At 38.5% G+C, this 27243-nt stretch overlaps 1 protein-coding gene across 4 annotated transcripts in view; it reads right to left on the bottom strand.

The window, feature by feature from the left end:
* Positions 1–264: 264 nt before the first annotated feature.
* KITLG (KIT ligand) overlaps positions 265–27243 on the bottom strand; it is a 59410-nt gene continuing 32431 nt past the window's right edge. Inside the window, exons 3-10 of one of the 4 annotated variants that reach the window (XM_075496674.1) lie at positions 24267–24329; positions 19383–19562; positions 17304–17466; positions 16322–16417; positions 9440–9549; positions 8860–8936; positions 7267–7351; positions 265–4485 (exon numbers count right to left, since the gene is read on the bottom strand). In XM_075496674.1, the coding sequence (XP_075352789.1) occupies positions 7312–7351; positions 8860–8936; positions 9440–9549; positions 16322–16417; positions 17304–17466; positions 19383–19562; positions 24267–24329 (729 nt within the window). In that variant the 3' untranslated portion in view covers positions 265–4485; positions 7267–7311. Of the gene's footprint in view, positions 4486–4555; positions 4820–7266; positions 7352–8859; positions 8937–9439; positions 9571–16317; positions 16418–17303; positions 17467–19382; positions 19563–24266; positions 24330–27243 lie in introns of those variants that run through there. The other 3 variants (XM_075496647.1, XM_075496655.1, XM_075496664.1) reach the window with 3 other exon arrangements.

Here is a 27243-nt window from a genome sequence, read left to right on the forward strand (position 1 = left end):
AAGAAGTGCATCAACAACATTCAGACTTTTTAGTGGTAAATTAAATTAAAATCCCAATATGTGGCTAATAGCAAGAATGGGATGTGAAAAACTGCCTAAAGCAGGGCACAAAAAAAAATTAAGCTCATTAAGGAGCTACAAGAAACTTTTAATTCTGAAGCTGGAATAATTTTCATAATCACAGATACACTATGGATCAGCACCAGAGGCTGATAATGAGGACATATCAAAATGCATGATTAAGAAATGAAATGTATTATGAAGGAGTCTGCATCTAGTAGCATACATTCTGGCAGAAAATTCTTCCAGGAGATTACAGGACTTAAAAAAAGGTCTTAAACAGGACTGACACAAAGCAATATATTAATTATTTGGCAGTGCATAATATCTTTATTTAGAACAATAAAGTATATGTATATAATGTAAATTCCAAATTTGAACTGGTATAAAAAAGGATCAGGGAAAACATCTATCTTTAAGAGGACACATATATACATACACATCACATTTTATAAACCTTGTTGATTACCTTCAGTCAGAATGTAACTATGCAAGATTGTGCTGACATTTACATTGAAATAAATGAATTTGCCCATGATACAACCAGCAAACGTCTGTGTCTCTATCACTAAAGAGTCTGAAGTTTCCGCGTTCCATCAATTTGATAACATAATAGCAACATGCCACCATTACTGTAGGTCTGCATTTAATAGACAGTTGAATCAGATTCCTGAATTGAAGAAAGTTGGATAATTCTTAAATGTAAATCTAACTCAAAATATCTGTGTTTTATATATACAGTTAGCTTTTCAATTTAGTAGTTGTATTGTGTATACTGAACAGTTTCAGTGTATTACAAAGAGAGAGCAACAGAGAAAACAGCTGGTGAAAATCAGAATCTAAACAATGTGCAGGTTGTACACATACTCCATAGTATAGCATATTTTATAAGCTTACTTATAAAATGACCTTGTGATGAAATAAGTACCATTAATTTATTCAAGTAAACACACATCTAAAGTAACACATTGAGTTACTCAGTATATCACTATCTGCTTTTTATTCTCACAAGGCCACTATTAATTGCATGCAATGTTTAACTACTCCAAAGGAAACCTAAAAAGGTTAGTTTCTCACAAAACCACAGATATCTGAAAACCAAATTTGGTTGACTTCTGTATAAAAAATACAACACTTGCTTTTCCCCAATTTCATTTTAAGAGAAAGGGCGTTCATTTTCTGTGTTAATGCGTGGGCTGTGTCTACCCAAAAAGAAGACTGGAAAACCAATCACTTTTCAGAAGTTAAATAGCTTACAACTGGATAAAGAAGCAATTAAAGGACGATTTCTGCCATCAGTACTCCCACTGAACAGTAACTTATTATATTTCCATTGATTTCAAAGATGTCTCACAAGTCAGTAGTCTTTCAAAATTTCACTACCTCTGAAGTAAGGGACTCCTCAATGGGTCGACAAACTGGGCACAGAAATTTTCAAATAATTTCACGATCACATTTCCAAGTGCCATGCCATCCACTGTACCCACGAATGTTTAGAAGCGTCCTTCTGCTTTGCAAAATGATTGAGAACACCCAATGTTTTGTTCAGATCTCTCAAAAGGGTGTGGGAAGAACAGGAAAACCATGAGCTCCAGCAACAGTTCTGCTACTCCATGTGTTGTACTAGTTTGGTGCATATTCAAAGAACAATGTTTGTGATGTGAACTTGGAAGGTTTATACATGAATTTTCTTTCTGTTCTCATTTAGCCTTAAATTTGCCTTGCTCCACGGAAGAGATTAAAGATTCTGACATTGTTTGAAAGTGACTTAGCTACCATTTTAAGATGTTACTCTTGGAAGATGAACATTTTGCAGCAGTCTATCTTGGTTTAACGCATGTTTCAATTTGCAGCTGATATTTTCTTTAGTATTGAACAGTAGACTAAGGAGCCTAAAACATTGTGCATTTTGAATATCAAAGTATAATTTGGGGCACACCAATGTGCAATGTTATTGTGTATTTGATTTTCTGGCAAAAATGCATTTAGGAAAACTAACATTCTTATGAACAAAGACCATTAATAAATACAAGATTTTTGTTTAACTGAATCTAAGAAAAATACTGTAAAACTTCAAATGCATAAGCTTGCTTAGAGAACATATTGTATAGCAACATGAAGTATTTAAGGTTTTTGTAAAACGCATAAGAATAATTGCTTCCATTTACTCTGGATACTTTTCTGCTCTGTCAAAATCAATACGCAGTTATTCTCCGCATTACCAATAAGGTGCAAATTTCCCATCAATTAGGTCATGCTGAAATTTCTTTAAGGGTAACTCTTAAATAAATTTGAAACACAAAGTCTGAGGGCCTTGTGAGTAAAGAACCATGCAATGTCAAATGAGACTGAGCTGCAGATGGGGAAGTCTGTTATTTTATTTTTCCAGAGCTAAAATTTGCAATGCACTTGCTTTTTAGAAGGGATGAGCAACCTTGATTATTTCTTATTAAGCAGTGAGTGCTCCAGCATCTTCTGAATAAAAATTAAGGCCTAATTCTCACATTAACTTTTTTTGATCTAGTCTAAGAGAAGTTCCTCAGATGATGCAAACCCCAAAGCTCTGTTAATATTAATGGCACTATGCTAATTTCTACCAGCTGAGAAGGACTTGAGGACCCTTTCTGACACCCAAGAAGTGCAAAAAAGCCTCAGTATAACTAAAAAATAGTTCCCCATGATCAAATCCTTGTATCAGTGAATTAATGAGAAGTTTTGACATTGATCTCAGTAGGGTCAAAATTCCATGTGGAGTGGCCACATGCACACAAAAACTCTGTCATCAAACATAGTAAGGTTTTGAGTTTTTTTTCTTTTTGGTAAGTGTGCAAGATGAATCACTTTTACCAATAATACACACACACACACACACACACACACACACACATATATACTATATGTATGTCATATTCTATTTATGCATGTTCCCAGAAAATTCAGCAGATGATTAAAATTTCTATAAGAATTCTTAAAAAATTAAGTAACCATATACTTTAAAGAAAACTCCAACTTTATGCAAAACATTAAAAGGGTGGGTTTTTTGGGTTTTTTTGTTTGGTTTTTTTTTTTAAGTTTTCAAGTTACTTAAACTAAAGCTCTTGCTGACCTGGTCAGTTTGATGACAGATGACAGTTTGTCATCTGAAGTGAGCCACCTTTACCTTCTGAAGTACAAACCCCTAATACAGATAAATAATTCACAGCCATTGTTTGGAAAGAGCCAGGATGAAAAGATGCACAACTACACTTGTAACTTTTACCATGGTATTTTTAGGATTTACTTGAAAGTGCATGTCTGTACATCAGTCCTGTACAGATTCCATGGATGCTATAACAGCAACAGATGCAGTAGACAAGTGGGAAATAAAGCCTTTCTCTTTTGTTTTGAGAGAATTAACTTTAGGAGTGGAGAATGCCAGGATATTAAAGCTTACTAATCATTTAAAACACAATGCAAACATTAATTACAGCTGATGTAAGTAAAAGCTAAATACACTCTCAGGATCTTTCAGCTTTTCTATGCTCTACATTTAAAGACAAGATATCAATGGCATGCATCTTCAGCATTTAAAATACATTTCATGGGTTTGTCTTTATTCTGATGTTTGAACGCGATTCAGACTCTTTACTCTCCCTTCCCTTGGCATGGCTGGAAATTTCACCAGTGTTCACATACCCAGCAGTTACTCTTAATGCTTCGAAGCTCCATGAGGTACATTCACCTCCTGTTTACTTTGTCTTCATCCAGTATTTGCTTCTCCTGAACAGAGACCACCAACGCTGATGAATTCTTGAGGCTTTCCGGGGTGGGCAACCAGCCACCTGGCACCCAACAGAGACCACATGTTGCTGTACACATGACCTTTGCGAGGCATAAACACAGCTCCTTATAAGTAAAATGCTAGAACACAGGTCCATAGCAGGACTTTGCTTTCAAGTTTTATATACAATATTGAAGAGTATGTTATCTGTATCCAATTCTGCATTTTCTGTCAGTTCAGAGAACTCCATCTGAAGACACCAAGGTAAGGTAGAGGACACAGAACTTAAATTAAGGATGCAAAGGTATTTATGATTTTCAGTGATTACACATAGTCGGAGGCATTTGAAAGATGCTTTTTGTTCAGGACATGTACTTTGTTTGCCAGAGTCTGCTGCAAGTATTAATGCAATTAAAAATCCCCAAATGCCACACAAGGTAGATATTCACATGAGATACAGCCCTGCTAAGTGCACACTCTTCTTGTCGTTGTTCAATTCAGTGTTGGTTTCACAGTAACAAACACAAATTGTCCTCATTTCTATATCATGTCTATGGAGTCATGGGCAGCAACAACAGATGCAGACTCAGTCTGTCACTCCAGAAGGAATACGAATGTGCTTAAAGCTGCTTCATTTATGAAGCGAACATGGAACTGTTACCTGCCTGAGGAGAAAAATGGAAATTATAATTTTGCTGTTCAGTTTTCCTCTCTGTATTACTAAACAGTAGAGCTTTACACAGACATATAACATAGACATTTTTTCTTATAATTTTGGAAATACATAAATTAAATGACACTTGCATAGACATTCCTTCATTCTGAAACAAAAATTACTGTTATAAGATGTACTTTCCTGGTCCAAGAACACACTTGCCTGCAAAAGCTCATTGTTGTCATCTGTGGTGATGAAACAACTCTCTTGGTTTTACAGAACTCTCATGTTTGTGCATTTTGGTATCTAGTGATCTCTGGCAGTAAACTTCCCCTTGAAGTCATCTAGACAAGCCAATATCAAACTGAGTTGAAAAATCTTTTCAAAAATCAAATGACTTGTCCAATGCAGTGACGATTTCCCTTCTCAGTGAGCAGATGTTAGAACAAAGCAGTTAAGGAGATGGGAAATCTCTCAAGTTGTAGATAACTAGATCACAACGAACACTCTGGAATACACCTGAGTGTGACTGCTACAGGATAAACTGTAAAACCTGGCTTGCCTGTTATACTCTTACGCTGCTCTTTCCACCCATGCAAAAAAATGAAGCATTCACCGCTGCCTGAATCTTCCAGACCCTTGCCAGAGATGCCGTGGGTTAAGTACAGCACAACTCCTGTGGTAAGAAGCCCCTTGCCAGAGATGTGCACTGTTCTGAAGAGGACAGCTGGGACCGAGAAAGCTCACTCACCTTTGTTCCTTGCTCTTACATACTAAAGCAAGAATGATGTATCTGATAAGGCTACAGAGACAGCAAACTGTGCTGAGTAAACAACAATCAATAGAATCACTGAATCACAGAATCGTATAGGTTGGAAAAGACCTTTAAGATCATCGAGTCCAACCGTAAACCTAACACTACCAAGACCACCACTATACCATGTCCCTAAGCACCTCATCCAAACGTCCTTTAAATACCTCCAGGGATGGCGACTCAACCACTTCCCTGGGCAGCCTGTTCCAATGCTTGGTAACCCTTTCAGTGAAGAAAAATTTCCTAATATCCAGTCTAAACCTCCCCTGGCGCAACTTGAGGCCATTCCTCTCGTCCTATCACTTGTTACCTGGGAGAAGAGACCGACCCCCACCTCTCTACAACCTCCTTTCAGGTAGTTGTAGAGAGCGATAAGGTCTCCCCTCAGCCTCCTTTTCTCCAGGCTAAACAACCCCAGTTCCCTCAGCCACTCCTCATCAGACTTCTGCTCCAGACCCTTCACCAGCTTCATTGCTCTTCTCTGGACACGCTCCAGCACCTCAATGTCTCTCTTGTAGTGGGGGGCCCAAAACTGAACACAGTATTCGAGGTGCGGCCTCACCAGTGCCGAGTACAGGGGCACGATCACTTCCCTACTCCTGCTGGCCACACTATTCCTGATACAAGCCAGGATGTCATTGGCTTTCTTGGCCACCTGGGCACACTGCTAGCTCCTATTCAGGCGGCTGTCAGTCCCAGGTCCTTCTCTGCTGGGCAGCCTTCCAGCCACTCTTCCCCAACCCTGTAGCATTGCATGGGGTTGCTGTGGCCCCAGTGCAGGACCTTGTACTTGGCCTTGTTAAACCTCATACAATTGACCTCGGCCCATCGATCCAGCCTGTCCAGGTCCCTCTGCAGAGCCTGCCTACCCTCAAGCAGATCAAGAATCCTGCCCAACTTGGTGTCATCTGCAAACTTACTGAGGGTGCACTCGGTCCCTTCGTCCAGATCATTGATAAAGATATTAAACAGAACTGGCCCCAGCACAGAGCCCTGGGGAACACCGCTTGTGACCGGCCGCCAACCAGAGTAAACTCCATTCACCACCACTCTTTGGGCCCGGCCATCCAGCCAGTTCTTTACCCAGTGAAGAGTACACCCATCCAAGCCATGAGCAGCCAGATTCTCCAGGAGAATGCTGTGGGAAACCGTGTCAAAGGCTTTACTAAAGTCTAGATAGACAACATCCACAGCCTTTCCCTCATCCACTAGGCGGGTCACCTTGTCATAGAAGGAGATCAGGTTGGTGAAGCAGGACCTGCCTTTCCTAAACCCATGCTGGCTGGGCTTGATCCCTTGGTTATTCTCTACATGCCGTGTGATGGCACTCAGGATGATCTGCTCCATCAGCTTCCCCGGTACCGAGGTCAGACTGACAGGCCTGTAGTTCCCCGGGTCCTCCTTACGGCCCTTCTTGTAGATGGGCGTCACGTTTGCTAATCTCCAGTCAGCAGGGACTTCCCCAGTTAGCCAGGACTGCTGGTAAATGATGGAAAGGGGCTAGGCGAGCACATCTGCCAGTTCCTTCAGTACTCTCGGGTGGATCTCATCAGGCCCCATAGACTTGTGAGTGTCTAAGTGGTGTAAAGCTCACCTCTGTAGAAGCTCAGCTCTACTTGGCCTGTTCTCCTACACTCACCTGCTAGTTTAAGGGTTGTGGTTTTTAGGTCATGCTACTTTGAAACAGCTGTAGGACAAGAGCTGAAGACTTCACGCCATAAAAGGAGAAGGAGCACCTGTCCTTCATTTTGGAATTCTGGCATATTTCATTTTGTAACATTCAGGTTACAAAGTCAAATGCCTAAATTAATAATACAGGATTAATTACATTAGCAGCTAAAGATCTTAGGTACAAACAAAGCCTACTGATAACAAGTTTGGGGTTTTTTTTTCCCAAAATGGACTCTGAAGCACTTTATATTTCAGCAGCTAAAAGTTGTTAAGCATATGGTAAGACTCTCAACTGTAACAACTTACCAGTACACGAAACAGTAACAGTGTTGAGGGAGAAAACAGCAACAGCTACACTTGTAGATGTTCTTTTTCTTTTTGCTGCAACATACTGAAAAAAGGTACTTTATTACTACAGTGCTAGTATTTCAAGGAAACAGAATGGAAGGTTTTATCAGTTAGTTACAATAAAAACATTTATATGTAATAAAAGGGAATCCAAATTATTAGAATTTGTGTTTTCTAATAGCTCTTCCTAGTTATAGAGTAATTTTACAAATTTCTCGGGGAAGAGGGAGAAAAAAACCATATGCCATCTATTTAAGAAGACGTCTGATGGAGAATGTAACCTGTTTAAATTTCCTGTTAAGGCCATCTCTTGCATTTAACTAACTGTTCTGTTTCCTCTTTCCTCTTTTCCTGTTTTCCTCCTATAAAGCACTGTTTTATATTTCCTGTGAAGTTAAAAGGAAGATGCACGTTTCATTTCACAAGTTTTAATACCTGTGAGGATGAGGTGCAGGACGAGTTATTTGTAGCAGCTAATATACTTGGTGAATACACAATCTTCCATTCTATGTACTGTACATGAAGAAAATGTGTTATAAGAATGTATTATTCTAGAAAGTTTAAACACTGAAAATTTCAGCTCCTGTGACCAAAACTGCTAGATCAGAACCTCGCCTATTCCTGCCTTCAACAGTGGGCAGCCTACAGGCATTTCACACAGTGTGAGAAGCCTACAGGATATGTCCTTCTGCCATCTGCATCAGATCTTTCCCTTAATCCCTCATAGTTAAAATTTGACCAAACACCCTGAAATATGAGGTTAAATAACACTCTCAAAATGCTTTAGCATGAACTATTCTAACTTAAAATATCCCTAAGTCCTTTTCTGAATTTCACAGATTTCTTTGCCCAAGTCATGTCCAAGCAAGTTTGAATGTCTTCAACTGTTATTTCTAACATATATTTGATTGACTGAGTTACACAGATTTTTTTCTGTTTAAAAATCAGATAAAGCAGTGTTTAAGTACGAATACAGCCGTGAATCATTTCAGGACGACCTTATAAAGCTATTATCATTTGAATGAGTTCTCATTAGCTTTCCATGAACATTAAAAAAACCCCGGAAAACATAGATGCTTATATACACATACCCTGGGGAATATAAAAAATTGAAAGAACATAAAAAATGTTAATGTAAAAAATATTTCAAACAATTTAGAAGCACAGCCAGGAAGACACTGTTTTCTATTTATTTACATAATATCAACCTATCATTATACCACACAGCAAATGACAAAATTCACTTTTTTTTGTTGCTTCCCCTATAGGTCTCAGCAATCCTTTGTCACAGTGGGAGTAAGGACAGATAAAGTAAAGGTAATGTCCTGTTAATAAAATTTTGTATACAGAGTTGTCCTCCATATCAATTTTTATATTTACACTAGGAGGTCCTTTAAAGGACACACCCTAAGCACACATTTTGCCTCTACAGCAAGACCCTGTGTTTGAATTTTTTTGTGTTTGTCTTAAAGCTAGAGAGAAACCTTCAGGAAGTAGCTCTCAAAGATAAACTTACATTTGTATATATGTATATAAAGTAAAATAATATACCTTATCTCATTTTCTTCTTGACAGTCATGACACTGTGTAGTTTCATCACTTTCTGGTCTGGATTTGGGATGTGTTTTCTAGGAAGAAAATGCATTAAATATAAATATTCTAAAGCTTTCTTTAACAACTCCCTAAACAATTGTTGTATGTTTCAGTTTGCTTCAGATTTTCAATATCAAAGTCATCTTTCAAAATGTAGGCCAAATCTTGTCATCTAACATGCACCTGCTACTGGTATAATTTTACTATCAAAGCCTTTGTATTGTAGGCAGGGGCACAAGGGGTAAAAGCAAAATAATCCTCTTCTCAAGATACAATAGAAGAACTGGGAAATTGGGGGAATCCCATATTTTTAATTTCCAATTAGTCAGCTATCATGCTGGTAAGACAGGATTTGCACTTTGGTGGTGGAATTCAAGAATTTGATAAGATAGATTTACATTTGCATTTTGCACAGTTCAGTGAAGATCAAAAGAGATGTCTCTTGCTTTCAAATGCAGAATGGTTCTGTTCTTCCTGCCTCCTCATAGCTAAGAAATGTAGTATCACTATGTAAACAGTTAAATGTAATATTTCTTACCTTCCAGTATATGGCTCCCAAAATAAAGCCAATAAGAAGAGACAGCAATGATGCCAGTGCTATGCTGATCCCTTGCAGGCTGGAGCTGCTAATGAAGCCAAGTACCTCTTCTGTAATTACAGATGTTCTTATTAGTGAAGACAGATTTATAGCAGAAAACCAGCTTCAGGGCAACACTATTAGCAAGAGCACTTTTATGCACCACCTACATAACAGCATCTTAAATAGCAGAACAGATACTTCAAAGTGCTGTGTACATGAGGTGTGCTTCATACAAAATCTCACAGGAAATTTTTGACCACAAGGATGCTCCTCCCATTTCTGAAACAGCTGTGTTGAATAGTTCCAACACTAATTCTCTTTGTCATTTGTAGAGGATTTTGTCTTTCCCACACTTCAAAGTTTTGGGTTTCTCAATTTTAAAGGTCTTATTTTGTAACACAAATTCTTCTAGTGATTATTTGGAGGAGAATATATCTGTCGCTTCATGCATTTTGCTTACGTTCCATAAGACATATCCCACTGACTGCAGATAGACACTTTGCCTTGCCACTAATGAACGACCAATATGAGGCCTCTCGAGGGAGGTTAATTTAACAAAATAAGCCTGACTTCACTTCTAATGTCTGTCTAGAAAGGTCCTGCTGACTTCAGTAAGATCAAACCCTTGTAGCTTGAAGTCTAGCTGTGTGTTATTTTGTTGCTACCATTTCTTGATAGCTTTTATACATTTTATACAGAAGAGCCCCAACCCTAGTCTTTTATGTACATAAGCAATTCCATTCCCCTCACAGGGAGCTGTACGCATGCTGAGACTAAAATGTGGCCCTCCAGTTATTTAATCAAGAGCAGGATGTGAGAAGTCCTACGGAGTCACCCTGGGATCCACCTTCTGAAATGCAAAGTGAGCCACAGAAGACTGCTAGTTTAGACACCATCTATCCAGTTTTGGTTCATTTCAAGATTTGGTGTCTGCAGCTCGAATGGTGGGTGTATTGTCAGATTACAGGAAAAGAACCAAACTGTAAGCACTGGAAAAGTGTAGGTGATTAGATACAGAAATGAAAATGGACTAATAGCTCCAGAAATTTGTATGACTCATGCAAATAGCAAATGTCTAAGCACGTATGGTATGATATACTGGGTCAAGCAATGTGCATTTAGTACATTATTAAACAGCCTCTAAGAAAACACTTTAGTTTAGAAAGGAGCATTCTCATAATTAACTAGCAACTCATTTTCAACTCTCTGAGATTTTCTGCTTGACATTTTGCAAGTTTTTACACAAATGTTCTTTTTATCTCTGAAATTCAGCTGTGTTTTCTAGAGTCATGGTAGACAGAACTAAAAAGTAAGAAAATAAAAAGTCTGTATCTTATTACTCATATACTACATATATCTCTCTATCTCATACACTGTTTACAAACTCTAGGTTCTGACTATAGGGGCTTGAATTTTACTTACATCTGGTAGACTCAGCACACTAAAATGAAACATTGGTCAAGCAGAACTGATGCTAGCTTACTGTGACAGAAATCTGTCTACAGAGGAGAAGGGAAAGATAGCAGACAAAGTTCTACAGAGGTGAACATCAGCTGAAGAAAAGAGGCTATTGATTAGTCTGCCCCTGTCTGCTTGGACATTAAAACCAAGAGCAGCAATTAACTGGAGGGGCATATCTTTTCTCAAACCATCTGTCCCAGATTAGGCATAGAGGAGGTTCGCTTGCAGAACTGACCTTTAAGAAATTGGGACAAACTCAAGTGGGGTAGAGCCAGCCTGAACATCTCAAAAAAAATTCCTGTCATTACTTCATCTGAGTTGTATTCTCAGCATATTCTCAGAAGAAAATTCCTATATTGCTCCTGTGCCCTAGTCAAGAAAAATGGAACACTGATTTGCCAAATACCATTAGCCATTCTTCCCAGTGAGAGACCGCTGAGTTATACAACTGAATTATGTAAATCCTACGGGGATGGTCACGTTTTCTGGATTCTGCCCTGCAAACTTCAGAAAAAGTGGAAAAGTGAAATAAATATCAAAGGAAAACCCCTTCAGGTCATATAGAGCATAATTTATTTTATAACATGTTATGGTGGAGTGTATAACCTCAAAAATGCTCTGCTTACTCTGCAATCCTGGGCAGCATGTCATGGCAAGCATGCTGATTTTTACATGAACTTCTACAGAAATGTTCTGTATGCCAGGTGATCAGTGATAGTCTAGCACCCTCATTTTTACCATTATTTTTCACAAACTTTAGAGAGTCTTAGACAACAGAAGAGCTCCCTTTACAAGAAGGTATCTAAAAGTGGAAAAATCTGATTTCTGAGAAGTTATCTCCAATGCAGATGCTTTCTTCAGCATCTATGGAAAGCTGAAAGGAATTCATAATTAGCTTTCCATGTGGGGACCTGCAACCCAGGGACAGAGCCTAAATACAGTTAAATTGTGACACCTTCCCCAGCCTACCTTTTAAAAATGACAATAGATTTTTTTTCGTAACTTGATAGTGTATGAATTAATATGAAAGTTAAGTAATCCATAACTACCTTAGAAAGCAAACAACAACAGATTATTTAATTTCACTTTCAAGTCCAGAAAAAAGTCTCTTGAAAGATCTGGAGAGAATGAAATGAGTCGTGGCAGGTTTCTTCATGTGCTTTTTATTTATAGTAACATCTAAAACAGAACAGGTTGGAGAATTTTCAGTCTGGAGAAACTCCCGGGGACCTGTGTCCTAATGAAGAAAAGGGAGATAAGGAAAGCGAGCTGGCTGCCAAGAGGTTTTTATTGCTTCCACAGGGACCTTTTCCTCTGTTAGAAACTTAAGAGCTCTACATGGAAAGATTCCCACGCCCAGCAGTTGTAGAGGCAGAGTAGGAGAAGGAATAGGAGGAACAAGGTGTAGCAATAACTTTGTGAACTCCTTGGGCAATGCCAGAGGAACTGCTGGCTTTGCAGTTAGTATATTATTCACTTAAAATAGACTTTATCCAGCAAGGTGCAAAAGGGGAAGCAGGCCAGCACCTCTCAGAGCTTTCACTCTGCACCTTATGGAAGAAACCCTTAGGAAGTGAGCTCATCTGATGTAGATTTATGTGTAGTCTTCATGGACATGGGGATATTAAGCTGTGAACAAAATATATTTACATTATAAGCCACTCAGCTACACAATGAAGGTACTGAGCTGCTCTGCACCTTGAGCCATGTGTGTAGGTTTAGCAACCAATTATGATTCCAAGCACTGGCTTGATTTTTTTCCCATATATGTCTCAAAGGAATTTTCAGTTTACCTCCACTGAGCTCCAACACAATTACCACAAGATCTTATCTATAAAAATGCAGAGCAGCTCTCACCTGTTCATTAGGGTTTTCCATTAACTATAAAGTTGGAACAAAGGAACAAAGGCACAGAAGACAACACCAATTGCATTAAGCCATGGGTGAACATTTTCAAATTGTTGTGCAATTACTGAATTAAACTATGGTATTCTTTGCTTAATTATAAAAGTAGACCTTCTTTCTAAAAACAGTTATAGAGATCTCTGTGTTTACATGTTCTTTGAGCTGTTCAGTACTGAATAATAAAGCTAAATTATTGTGAGGAAATTATAGACAAAAATGGAAGAAAGCAACACTGAACTTTCCATGAAAATATAAACAATACCACGGCACTAAACTGAGTGAGAAGTGTTAGTAACAGCTAGTAAGTTCAAGCTTTAATCAGAGCAACATGAGATTCATCTGATGGGAAAAAAAAAAGACTACTATTTATTGTTTGGTTCAACCACTGAAAGAAGAGATCAGGGCTCAAGACTTCTTATCCTGACACTTGTTCTTTACATAGGAACCATCTCATCTGAATTCTCTAGACTATGCATGGTATAATCATCCAGAGAAATATCAATAAGACTGGGACTTAAACAGTTAATTGGAATTTAAATTGGACTACAGTCATGTAACACAAAGAGAAGAAAACAAACCAGCCTAAATAAATTGGAGGTGGTGGTGTTTTGAGAATTTTATGGGGGAAAAGATGGAGTGGGAACATGCCACAGACCTACACTCAATACTACAAGGATGAAAATAGCACTATTGCCATTCAAAAAAAAAATTAGAACGGGATAATTGTCCCCTTTTACACTTAGTTGGGGTAAGACTTTTGGTGTAGATTTAGTCAAGATTCTACTCTATTACAGTAGTTTAATTTTATTGTTGTGTAATAACAATGAAGTCATGAAATATGACTCTCAACAAATGTAGCAACACCATGAAAAAAACATAATTTAGCTAATTTATATTCTATACAATTTCTATGCTAATTATTTCACAAATGATTTTATTAGATGATGCACTTCAGGTTTGTCTAAGTTGAATTTAGAATTAAGAGCAGTTCAAGTCATCTGCCTACACAGACTTCATTAATAGATTCAAAATTTATTATTTATCTGGAGGGGTTCTTTTGCAAACAGTGAATGCTTCTAAATGGTCTAGAAACCATTAATTTTAAATTGCTCAATTTAAAACTGTTTAAAATTAAAAAGGGTCATTTAAAAAAAAAAAAAAGCAGTACTTTGTTTCTGGACATGCTTTTTTCAGGTTTCCCCTCTTCTCCAAATGTTTTCCTGTTTGAAATTTGAATCTAGTGGTGCTGTTCTGAGAACAGCTGAAGGCTGTTCTGAAGCCAGCAGACAGGGTCCCCTGTGCTGGGGAGTCTTCACATGGGAAGTAATAAGGCTTATTCATTGTTGTTCCTTCCAAGAAGGTCGGGATTGAGTAAAAAAGAAAACTTACTCAGCAATAAAGCCAAGACAAAACTAAAATCAGTACTGAAGACCATTTTCAGGGAGTAAGAGAGAGATGCCAATAAAGATGCCACAGGTCCTTCCCTGCAGAAAACTCCAAACAACTAAAGTGTAACCAGTCAGCATCCAATGTTCAAGTTAATGTAATTTAATCTGATTATGAGTTCAAACTGTCCCAAGCCCCAGACATGCCGTCCTCATGTCATTTCTACATAAGGCTGTTAACTGATATCCAATTTTCCAATAAATTGCTTAAGAGAATGACAATCAGTTAGAACACACCTGTACAGCATATGGCCAGCCAAGCAATTTCTTTGACTTACTGCATTATTTTAATTAGGCTTTTTTCCTACTTGATTATCAGTTCCAGTTATAAAACAAGATTAATAAAGCTGCGTCTGTACTCCTGTCCACAGTGCAGACACAGGTGCCACACTCCGCTGTGCTGCCCAGCACCCCTCCTGTTACTGTACTGGGTCAAACTCCTTTCATCTGAACTGCTCCTGTAATCTGTCTGTCTGTCTTTTGGCTCCTTGATCCATTCCCATTGCTTCAGACTGCAGCTGAATATTTTTCCTCTAGCAGCGACAGCAAAAATTATCACATGTTTAGATCTCAGAGAGACAGGTATGCACTCTTTAGCCCCCTCCTGGTGCCTCATAATTGGCCCTGGGCTCATCAGGTTATTTGCAGCCAGCTCTGTGACCTCTTGGCGAGGAATTTATGGCAGTGAGACTTCCCTTTTCCAGAGAGGCAGGCTGGCAGCCAGGAGTTGGAGGTAGTTTATGTTCCAACCTTCTACTCAGAGGGTTCTGCAGAATAATGACTTAAGACCTTCTCTTAATTAGAAAGCAATCAGGAAGGGCTTCAAATCTGACAGCAGCTGTGAGCCGACTAAGAAGTAGCATGCATGGTGATAAAACCCCAGAGAATAACTAGATTACACATTCCCAAGAGAAGGAGCATGAGAAGAAACTCAATCTTAGTAGTATCTGTCCCACCGTCAGGAGCTACCTTCGTGCCCACCAGGCTACATCAGGCTGCCTCCTTGCCCATGTTTTCTTAAGCACAAGGAGTACCAGCCACACACTTCATCGTCACACATTTAGATAACATGGATGCTTGTGAAATGAAAAGGGGAAATTGTAAAAGAAGATACACATTGTCATCCTGATGCGTCCGGGAAGCAGAAACAAGGGAAACAACAACACGGTTAAGCTTTAATCACCATTTCAGAAACCTCTAAGGAAAATCCCCTTCTTTTGTTCACATGGAAAGCTCCAGACAGTATTCACCTTGTTGTACACGATGTCACTAAAAGCCTTCTGAAACTTTGTGGTTTCTCTGCACCTCAGATTCCTATACCCCTTCTGACCTCGTGACAGGTAATGTTGAGGCTCTTACAGCAACAATTCTGGGCTCTCTTATCTGTCAGTGACCAGTCATGTAATACACTGACCAAGACAGATAAGAAACACAGAGATGGCCATGCCAGAGAGAAGATTACAGCCTGCCAAAAATGTAGTGATTTTGTCCTTGACCTCAAGCGAAAGCATGCTGACTGTGGAGCTGGCCCTACTGTGACTACAGCAAGCAAACACGGGACTGTCTTCAAGTTTGGTGTCAAGCTTGGGACTGACCGTACTCTCAAAATACAATGTACAGGCAACCTCTTTGTCCATGTGAGTACCCTGAGCCTGATTTAGGGCAGGTATTCTGTTCGTTTGGAGCAACTTCCTCTTCTGAGAGTTAAAATGAGGTGTCTGGGACAGCCAAGTTTGCTGAGGCCATATGACTAGTGAGACCTCACGACAGCCAAAACGAAGAGACCTGCCCTCTCCAAGTTGTAGAGAGCTGTCACATCATTGTAACTTGATAGCATCTCTAAATTTTGATTAGATAAATTCATTGCATTTTGGTATGACAGCTGAGAAACACATGGTACACCATCAGGCACAAGTAACTTCCCATTAATTTGCACAATTAATGACATTCTTTTCCTCTGAGCTCTCGTAACAACCCGCTACCAGAACAAAATGGAGACACATATATTAATTCAATCACTTGTACTTACTGTTACTGCTAGTGTTACTGCCAATGCTGTCATTCCTAAGGGAGCTGGCAGCAACAGGAGGAAACAAAAATGTTTTTGTGACAGCGACTCTGGAATCTAAATAGAAAATGAGTGTGTCAGCATTATGTAACTTAAAATACAGTTCCCTCTATATAAGATGATGGGGTATAGGGCTACTCTGATGTGGCTATAGGGCTGTTTTAAAAATCTGGCTACAGGGCTGTTTATAAAGTGGATTAAGCCAAAAAAGGCAGTCTTATTAAGAGGCAGATGTGTCTACACACTGAGCTGCTGCTGAATAGCTATTCTGGAAAAGCAATTGCTTTGAACAAGTTCTTAGGCTATGGCACTGATCTACTTCTAGTTACCACTGGTGTAACTGTGCAACTGGATACATTGCCCTAATTAAAAAGCTAATAGCTGTCACTAGAGGGAGAAAAAGAAAAGAGAATAGAAAACCTCCATTTACTGGAAGGATGAGAATGAACTGCAGGAGCCTGACTTGAGCTCGTTAAAAATTTTAAATGAAGTAAACATGGCCCTTTTCACGAGGGGTGAGATGAATATGGAGGTGACTTGAGGCTGCTACAATTTACAACTTGTCCTAGCTTCCTATCCTTTCAGTAGTGCAATCTTAGGCTCCTTTACTGCCTTACAAAAATTAAATAGAGCATTAACAGAAGATAAGAAGAACAATGTAAAAAGACGATCCAGGATATATTTGGGATTAAAAGAAACAGAGCAGAGTATTGCAAGGTTATTTGGATTATATTAAAGAATGATGTCACTAGGAACAATGGCACTAGTTTTACTGCCAGATAGAACTTGACTTAGAACAGAAATACAAGCTTTGGTGTTGGTAGTAATTTTAACTGGCAGTAAAAAGGAGGCAGCATCAGATCCTTAGCATCTCTGAAATCAAAGGAAAAACACCCATTTATATCTACTTAGATTCTGTTCCCCAAAATGAGAGCCATCTTACCATTCTCTGGTGTTTCTACTGTTGAAGGCAGAATGCAGTCATTCTTATCCAACGTGTCTGCAAACTCCTTGTAGACCTCAATGGTACTATTAAAGTGCCTAAAAAAATCCTCAGGAATAAAGCGACCTTCTTCATAAAGGTGACCATTTTCTTTTACAAAATCCTAGGGTAAAATATAGAATTTAGCTTGAAAGAAGGTTAAGAGAGAATGCTCATTTCAGCACCTCAACAGATGATAAAAATATCCAAAGATGACACAAAGTAGTTTAAATTTTTAACCTGCAGAAGACCACATTTGCTGTATATAATCTTCATAAAACATACAAGCCCTCTGATCTGAGGATTTCAAATTAGCTTTGCAAATAGAAATAAATTATTAATGCAGTGTTGTAAAATCGCCAAGGAATGAAAGGCAGTCTCCCATCCTACACTGAAAAGGAAGAGACTTTTTTTTTATTTCCCTCATTAAAAAAATTACCTTGATTTCACATTACTTTGCAATGTTCCACATGATCCTTTTAATCTGAACACAGGAACACAACACAATCATAGCTATTGTCATAAGAGTACAGGGAACAGAATACAATAGCTGGGATACACTACTGCACAGAAGCAGGCTCAGATCCCTGATAATGTACCTAAAAATAAGAGCAGGACTATAAACAAGGAAGCCCAGTCACTTTGAGGTCTAACAGACAAGTGTGTTATGCCAGACTAAACCAGACGACTGAGGTCCATGTTAAGATCATTGATGGTTATCTTTTTTTTCTTTTTACCTGACTCTGGCTTTCATAACAACTGTTTCTTATGCCAGCAGATCAAATTTGGCCTGGGGTTACTCTGTACTCCCAAGGAGGAGGACAGTGGTAAGAACATGGATTAAGTATGTACTAAGGAAAACTTCCTAGTTTGGGCTCCAAAATTATTTTATGTTTAATGCTGAAAGTACTAGACCTAAAATCATTCTTCTCTGAGGAAATCAATAGCTCGTTGTTTCTCTGAATTACAGAATATTTACTTCTTCATTCTACAAAATAAAATTCCTCTTTCCCAACCACATCCCAGCTGAGTGCTTTGAATCATCAGGACAAGAATAGAAAAAAACCCAAAGAGATACATTGAAGATTGGACAGAATTCAGTTTGAAATGGAAAGGTAGGGAATGTCTAAATATTCTCAGCCATATAATGCCAATATATGACAAGGTTACAAGGTTATGCTACTCTAAATGAGATTGAGTGTTTTAGTCCATTTGATTAATTCTGGATGTTAAAAAGGTGCAATTACAACAGCTAAGGACTTACTTGACAAAAATAAACGTATATGGAAGATGAAATCCTTGCCTTAAACAACATGATGGATTTTGCCCATTTTGTTCAGTGGGACAAAACCTTTGACTACAGAACATATTTTTAATTACTGGTACACTGGTTAGAGCTGGGTAAGGGATTCAAAAGTTAATTTTTTTCCCCCCATCATTTTCACACAAGAGAATCAGACATCTCTTGAGTGAGACTCCTGGAATCCTTCCATCTGCTGTTGGAATCCAGAAACACATGGAAATGGGCTGATAACCTCTAGTCTTTGCTGTCTCTTTGTACAAAAAAAGTTCATTAAACCACGGTGAAGCTTTCAGAGCTTCACACTCTGTGATACATACTAAGAGTATATTAATAGCTTCAACCACATCATCTTTAAATTTACATTAGGATCACTAGCAAAATGAATAATTTAAGCTGGATGCACAAGGAAGATTTCTGCCAGTTTCAAACAGACCAGAATGAATTAATTATCTTAAAGACGATGGTTACATTTTTGACTACATAATAATTGTATACAGGTCATTGTATATACTGTAATTCCTTGTAAGCCATTTTCCTTTGAAACAGGAGATACCGACTAGCCAACATTAGCACAGTGTACTCAGTGCATTTCTAAACAAAGTAGGATTTCAGATGTACAGGAATAGAAATGAGAACAAATCTAAGGAAGCTTTGGACATTTTTAAACTGAGTACTGTGCAACAGAAAGTTCAAATAAAAATATCCAGCATAAAAGTAGAAACTCTGTATAAGATTACCTTATTTTTATCAAAAGCTAGGCATGCCATAAGATCATTAATTATCCTTGTAAGATTATTGATGATTGAATAGTTGCTTAAAACATCAGACATATCTGAAATATCTGAAAATTTCTGGAGAAGATTATGTAGACTCTTTGAAAATTCAGGCACCATCAAATGCAACCAACAGTGATTAGGCTGTCAGGGGATAAAAAGAGAAACAGAGGTAGATTAAATATCAGACTTTTGCAAAAACTGGTTAAGCAGCTCAATGTGCAAAAGTAGATTAGACTGTTCTTTCCAATTTAAATTATCTTGAAAGTCTAAATTAAAATTCGTCTTCTTTACCATGGCCAACTTTCTCTTCAGTCCTTTTGGTAAAATTTCTATTCTCACTGATACTGACATATTTATGGTTGTGTGTTAAATGCCATCCCTTCGTTAAATTCTTAATGAATGCTAAGCATCAGTCTGTTGAGAATTTGAGCCTTGGGACATCTTGGGACATACTACTATGAACCCTCTTCCATACTTTCATTAACCTTTTTTTTTTTTTAAATAACTGCTGGTTTAACAATTGTTTCCAGACTTTCTTTAAACCAATCTCTGTTTTCATTTTATTATTATTACCCCACTTAACTCAGTTAACCCCAAAGATCCTTGATTTAAATCTCTTCTGAGGAAGGTTTCCATAAACATTGTGCATGAAATCCATGTGTGCTTTTATCCACCTTTAAACTAGTTAGCCTAGTTAACTCCTTCTCTTCAGTGTTTTGAGTAAATGCCATTCCTGAGAACAGTTGCCAACAAAAGGGTTCTGCACAGCCTGTCGTGGTATCTGCCACATCTGTGCCACTGGAATAGAGCTCAAATCCTTTCACTGACACCTATGCAATTAGTTTGCAGATAAAGTTTGTACAGCTGTTCATGTGACTGAAACCTGGTCATTCATCTTGCTGCCTTAGAGGGAGTCATTGACTTATTTACTTAGATTTACATAACAGTAGTCAAGCAAATTAAAAAGCCACCCAGCCCAGGAAAAACCCTAACTCAATATGGTCAGCAAAAATACAGGTAATGCATTAGTCGCGCTGCAACATGTACCTGGAAATCCCTTCCCAACAAATGCCGAATTTTTAATGGTATATGTTATGGGAATTTATTCCATACGTGAAGCTATTCTTTCAATGGCTGTAAATGTCTCAGGATCGTTAAAGCCTGCCAGATATAAAGATCTTGGCGCAGCAACCCTTAAGTACTCTCAGTATCACTAAACCAGTTTCCAATTGCTGCCCAGTGGATGGGCAGCATCCACTGTATCCATGCACTCCACCTTCTGCAATGCACAGTAAATGTTTGGTGATGTATCCGCTTCTAGACTTAATCTCATTTTACTCAATTTCTGCAATAAACCCGCATACAGATTCTTTATTAAAAAAAAATTATCCACTACTATCAATATCATCACTTGGTGACAAATTACTTTCTTGGTGACACAGGTGTTGGTCTGCCTTGATGTGTAAAAGTTTTTGATGAGGAAAAACCCAATTCACACTTTCAAAGACTAACCAGACTATTAGGCTTCCAGGCTTAAAGAACCATATGTAAATACACTGTTCAGCTCCACCTGACCTTTCACTTTTGTGTACAACTCTCTCACACACTGACAACAAGTGGCAAGTCAGTATTATCACCTTCTGTAATTACCTCAACAATGACTTAAAAAAGAATGAAACAAAATGTGAAATGGATGGTGTTTGCCTTGATTCTGCTTCCCTTTTTTCCTTCAAGCACAACAATGGGAGGGGAGAGGCAGAAGTAAATAAATCAGAGAAAGCTTGTTGAAATGTACTCCGTTCAAGCAGCATGTGCTGTGCCGTGTCCCATTGCCCTCACGAGACACGAGATAGACGATGCATTTTCCTCTGCATTGGTGTAGGAACACAGACACAGAACATCTGTGCTTTCCTGAACTGCAAACCTGGAAACCCTTTTCCTCTGAGGTTTTGTGGGTGTGCATTCTCCTCTGGCAGGGACTAGCAAAAGCTTGCCGCTTCTCCCAGTGAGCATTTGGCGATTCCAGCAGGGAATCTATTTTGTTGCTCCCGCGGTTTAGCATGTGCGTGGGAGTCTCCTCTGACTGAACTGTTCTGACCTACAAAGCTGTATTTCACGAGAGCTTTAAGCTTTCTTTTCAGTAATATCAAGCTGTGCAATCACTTGCTATCTCAATACCTACCAAACACAGGGATGAAACTGCTGAAATTGAGAAATGTGACTTTGTTTGCAAGGAGAAATGGAGGTTTAACTCTGCTTTTTTGTGTAAACTTTGTCCAAGATTTACTTTTTAGGGCAATCGCAAACCTGACTTCTCTTGTACTTCCAGGTAGTCCTCATTTAGCTTTTTCTTTCTACACCTATCTAAAAGTTTGAAGTTTATCTCCTCTTCGGAGTTCAGCCCCTGCTGCTGTCATCTTTGCCTTTTAACCTTCAGGTTAGACTACACAGTTCACTCTATGCGAGACTACTTTTAAAGCCACTCAGATGCCTTGAGCTAGTGCATAATGCAACAACCCTTCTGTTTAATGGATCGGGTCAGTCTGTTCCTGTTACATGCACTACACTGGCTTCCCATCTGCTTTGCATTCACCCTGCCTTCCTACCTTTAGTCATCTCCATTTGAGACTTGCTACCTTGGGTACACTTCCCACTTTACGCACGCACTGAAGATTGAAATCTATTCAAAAAAACTGCAGAGCACTGTTTCAATCCTTTCAGAGCTGAACAAGGGCATTCACCTTATGCAAAACTGTGGGTTTTCCAGCTTGCAGGGACCTTGCAGAACCCAGTGCAAAACCTACTTATTCAGCCAGCCTTTGCTGTGGTATGCGTAACACAACCTGAAATCCCCAGAGAGGAATTTGGCAAAGTGGGATGTGAATACCGCTGAATACTTCCTCCTGCGAAGGCACGTGGCCAAGAGCTGCACCTTCCATCACCACGACTGAAAGTGGTGTACAAGCAAAGGGAATATGGAAATCCTGGCTCCGAACTTCTCTTCTTCCTATTTATTTCTTGGCCGCTCGTCGTAAATGTAAACTGGATCTAAGCTTCTGGATGTGATGCAGCAAGATGACATGGCATTTAAACTATAGAAAAGAAACTGCCTACTGGCAGCCAAAACTGAGCCATGGAGCGAGGTAAGAGTTAAGCAGTGAGAATGACCAGGACTCATCACTCAAGCAGGCTCCCTGGCCTTCTTCATCCACAGTGCCAACCTCCCCAGGAGCGCAGCGGTGGGAACAGCCCCGACCCAGCCTGGCTCTCACCCATCAGCCGCCGCACTCATCCCAGAGACTGGGGAGCAGCGCTCGGGCTACAGCTGTCCTCCACAGACATCTGAATCTCATCACATCAGGCACCAAAATCATCGAATTTCAAAAAGCACCGCAGCCAGGGGATGGTGGCAGCCAGTCTTACTTACTTTTTCTCTGGATATTGGCTATTTTCAGAAATGGAAATTTTCCTGTTGGTTTTAATTATATTATATAGGATCTAGTACCCGACTTCCATAGCATTTCTTCTGCAGAGTTTTTCTGTCTAAGGAATCAAGTTTAAACCGGGTTTTCTAAAGTACTCTAAGTTTTAGTAAAAGCCTCAAGCTTTAACTAAAACAAAAACAAAGTTTAGTTTTGTTTTTACTAAACAAAACCCGTAAGAACACTGCCAGATCTGCGATAATACTTTGTAACCTCACAGCTCAGGGCCCTTCACTATCCCACAGCCTCCTTTTCCTCCAGCTGTCTTCTTGTTATTCAGGACTGAAAGACTGTTGCTTCGGCATCGTTCTCCAATATCAGTAGGGAATATTGCTAGATTTGCTACAATATTGTAAGATAGGATGCATTTTTATATGTGTATTGCACACAAATTGGATTTTCCTAATGAAAACTGTACAGACACAAAACCAGCTTCTTACATCTACCAAATTACTTCCAGCTACTGATTTATGTGTACAATGACTCATTCTTAAGACAGGCACAATATTGTTCAGTTTAACTGACAAACTAGTCTTTTTCTTACTTTTTTTCTTTCCTTAAAACAATATAGGACAGTATAGCATTCAGCATAATTTCTACTTTCACCTTGTTTCCTTCTCTCCTTTTTCTTGCAGTGTATGCAACAACCAAGAGAGCATTTTCAATGCACCATTCTAAAAATTTTTTTTTTAATTAAAGAAACCCATTGAAAATATTTAGTAGAATAAGCAATAAGATAATATGAAAAAGTTTTTAATACAAAAAGTTACAAAATTTTAAAGAAGGTAGATGATGCTTATTTGAAAGTATCACTATGTATTAACTATGGGATTATATAGAAAGCATAATACAAAGCATGTTTGAATGAAATAATGACCTCACTTTCTACCGGTTTGTTACTGTTAGTTACTGATGCTACCATTTGCTGAACTTAGGGTTCTCTTTATTGGCTCCTCAGTATTTGTTTTGCTTTAATGGCATTTCCACTGGCTGAAACGAGAAGGACATTCTGCAGTATATTCCAAAGTACAATTAGAAAGAAACTGCTTCTTTAAGAAAGCAACAACTTTCAATTCACATAATGAAATAATACCATAGTTTGACTTTTTTTCCAGAGAAAATGTTAAAAAAGTTAATAGGAAGAAACATTTTTCTAAGATTCCTGTAATTAAAAAGGTTTTAAGTGACTGCAAGAATCTCTCTACATTTCTTTTAAATGAATATTTGTGAAGCATATGAAAAGTGAAATAACCATTATTTAACTGTAACTTACTAAGCCATAGGACTAGGTACAAAATGTTAAGGCCATCACTGGTTCCAGTGGGCTATTTTATTGGGATTAACTTGAAGTGGTTGTACATACCAGACTATCCATCTTCGGGACATATTTAAGGGTTATCCTATAATCATTTGGGAGATTTCCGACCTACAATAAACAGATAATAAAAATGTTATTACTGACTACACAAAGTAAGACTTAAATTTCCATCTCAGTACTCAACAAAATCTATCAAATATTCAACACAAATTTTCAGTAACCTACCAGGTGCAAAAGCTTACATACTCAGTTCCCTGGGGAACTGCTATTGACTCTTATTTGCTCACAAGTGAACCATCTTTCCACATCTCTGTAACATTCCCAGATCTGATCTGATGATGTTCAGTGCTACCACTTCTCAGCAGAATTAAAGTCAGTAATGTGGTGAGGAGAATTGATCTGAGGTTACTCATTACTTCAGAAACTCCACTGCATTTTCATCTTTTAATGGCGTGTCTTGAGGTGTTTACATGACAATTTCTATGTAACCCCAACCACTCCAAACAGTAGAGGACCCAGTAGTCTCTAAGCCTTTTTCCTTCAAATAATTGCCAACTTCAGCAAGCATCTGAACCTAAAGAAATACTTGCTTGCCTTGTGCTTAGTTACGTACCAGGTCAGAAAACCACTTGAACACAACTTTAATTTTGAAGCTGTGCCTCTTGCCAATGATGAGCTGTATAACTTTATCATAGCAATGTCCTGGAGCAAAGGAGAGCTTCCGCACATGTAAGCTGAGCATGGCTTTGCCGATGTGGGTGAGTACGGGGTGTGCTGAAGCAAGGACAAGGAATGGAAGAAGGGTTCTCACTGAATTACACAATGCAATCTGCCACAGGTGAGATCCAACACTACCGTGAGACATTGTTGATCATCTGGGAAATGTGCTGAGTGGGGAGATGAAGAGGGAGACGCTGCCACAATCCACAATCTCTTGAAGTACTTTTTTCAAAAGGTTTACCAATACTATGATGCTTAGTGATACAGCAAATCTATTTTCTTTTGTATCAGTGAAAGATTCAATTGATATTTCTCATCCTGGTTTGAAATCCATTTAGTCAAAAGACAATAAGCACATATATAATTCCTTTGGTGAACCAGAATCTATACTTTGTTCAGCAAAGCATTTCTACTTCTTCGGGTTAAAGATCATTCTGTTATGGCTGCTTTTGATTCTGCTGCTATAGCAACCAGCACAGAGATTATTTTTTTCCTGTGCAGTTTTTAGGTAATATTTTGTTTGACACAACAGAATGTTTTATTTGTTAATTAAAAAATTTAGTTTCAATTAAAAATTAAAACAGCAATTTCAAAATGTTATGGTTCTAGAAATGATCAAGGAGAATACTTATGCACAGTCAGTCACTAGTGAATTCCAAACATTTTTTTATTTACAATGTGGGCTGAGCCACAATCTTTCAGTTCAGTGACATCTAGTCTTCTCCTACAGCTTTAAAAAACAAGTTTTATACAAATGATCCTGGTAAATTCCTTTCCATAGATCAATTTTCTTTTTTCTTTTTTTCTTTTTATACCTATACATTCCCAAAGCAGCAGTTGCAGAAGTGCCACTAAAATTCTCTACATCAGTTTCTATTTACCTGGCATTTTGGGGAGTTGATTCAAGATGCTATAAGTACTGAAAAATATTGCAATGCATTTGTTCTTTCTTTAGAGCATCTGATTTATTCTAAATCCTAATCCACAATTTTTTGTATATTTTTCCCTCCTCTAAAAACATCCTGGCATCATGACACATTAACAGGTAATCCAGTTTCTTTTCCAGCTTCCTTTGCGTGCCCAGAGAGGTAGGATTAGCAGCACTTCAAGCAGCAAAGATAGTGAAGATGCTACTGTATGTGCAAAGTTTCCCGTACTCACTCTAGCGGGATTCAATACTTAGCAATGTCAGCAAAAGTACAGTTCTTTAAGAAAGGTCACTGGAAGATTAAATTTGTTCCAAATCAATGAACACTACAAGAATTGATATGCATTATGTATACAATCTACTTTACTGGCATTACAGCCTGTCAAGCACTTTTCATGCACAGTTAAAAAAATGTAACTGCCCAAGAGCCCTTACAGCTTCTCAAACAAAGCTGGAGAGAATACAGCTCAGCCTCAGATATTTTTCTCCTTGACAGACTGTGAATCAGAAAAGATATTTTTGAATTTACTACTAAAAATGAAGATCACTGGGGGGGGAGGGTGTCAAACACAAAATATATGCCCTGCCTCAAGACAAAACAACTTGTTAAAGTTTTATTGATTAAACTCCACATGCCAGATGCTCTGCTGATGGTAAATGATGGAGCTCAGTCAAAGCGAGGGAGTTACATTTGTGTCCCAGTTGGACTTCCCAACTCACGCACAGAAAATAGGGTAGGATATGTTTGCACTAAATCTGTGCATTTTGTACTCTCTAGCTTTCCTGAAATGAACCTTGAAATTTCGTTGAAGAGTAACCACCAAGACTATGGTCCAAAACCAACCACTTGATTTTCAACTGCTGAAATGATCCTGAAAGGAAGGAAAGGACTCTGCATACCCACTTTGTGCGGGGTGCCTGACTGCTGCGGCTCCCAAAAAAGAGCAGAGGACAAGAGGGCTCTGAGCTGCCTGAGCAAAGGGGGATGGAAAGGGACGGACCTTTGAAACTCCCTCAGTCCTGGAATGGCTTTTTTGGTTCCTGTACTCAACTCCTTAACTACAGTGACAAATTTGGGGGCAACAAAAGACCTGCCTGCATGACTTACCTTGGTTTAGGCAAAAGTAACCTGCATTGCAATTAAAATGCCACAAAAAGTTTCTCTGATTTAGTGGGTTTGTGTAGTTGTAGAAATCCTATCAGGCTCCGAGAAGAGGTGAAGAACAGGGAATCTAGACTTATGTCTTTAAATCCACCAACATTAAGTGCTATATTCCTAGTTGTAACAAAACCTCAAACTGGGGAATGTAAGATTCTTTTTGACATACAGAGGTCTGAATATTTAATACAGCACTGTTAACATTGCATAACCCA

This window comes from Mycteria americana, chromosome 1 (genome assembly GCF_035582795.1).
Source record: "Mycteria americana isolate JAX WOST 10 ecotype Jacksonville Zoo and Gardens chromosome 1, USCA_MyAme_1.0, whole genome shotgun sequence".
Classification (NCBI taxonomy): domain Eukaryota; kingdom Metazoa; phylum Chordata; class Aves; order Ciconiiformes; family Ciconiidae; genus Mycteria; species Mycteria americana.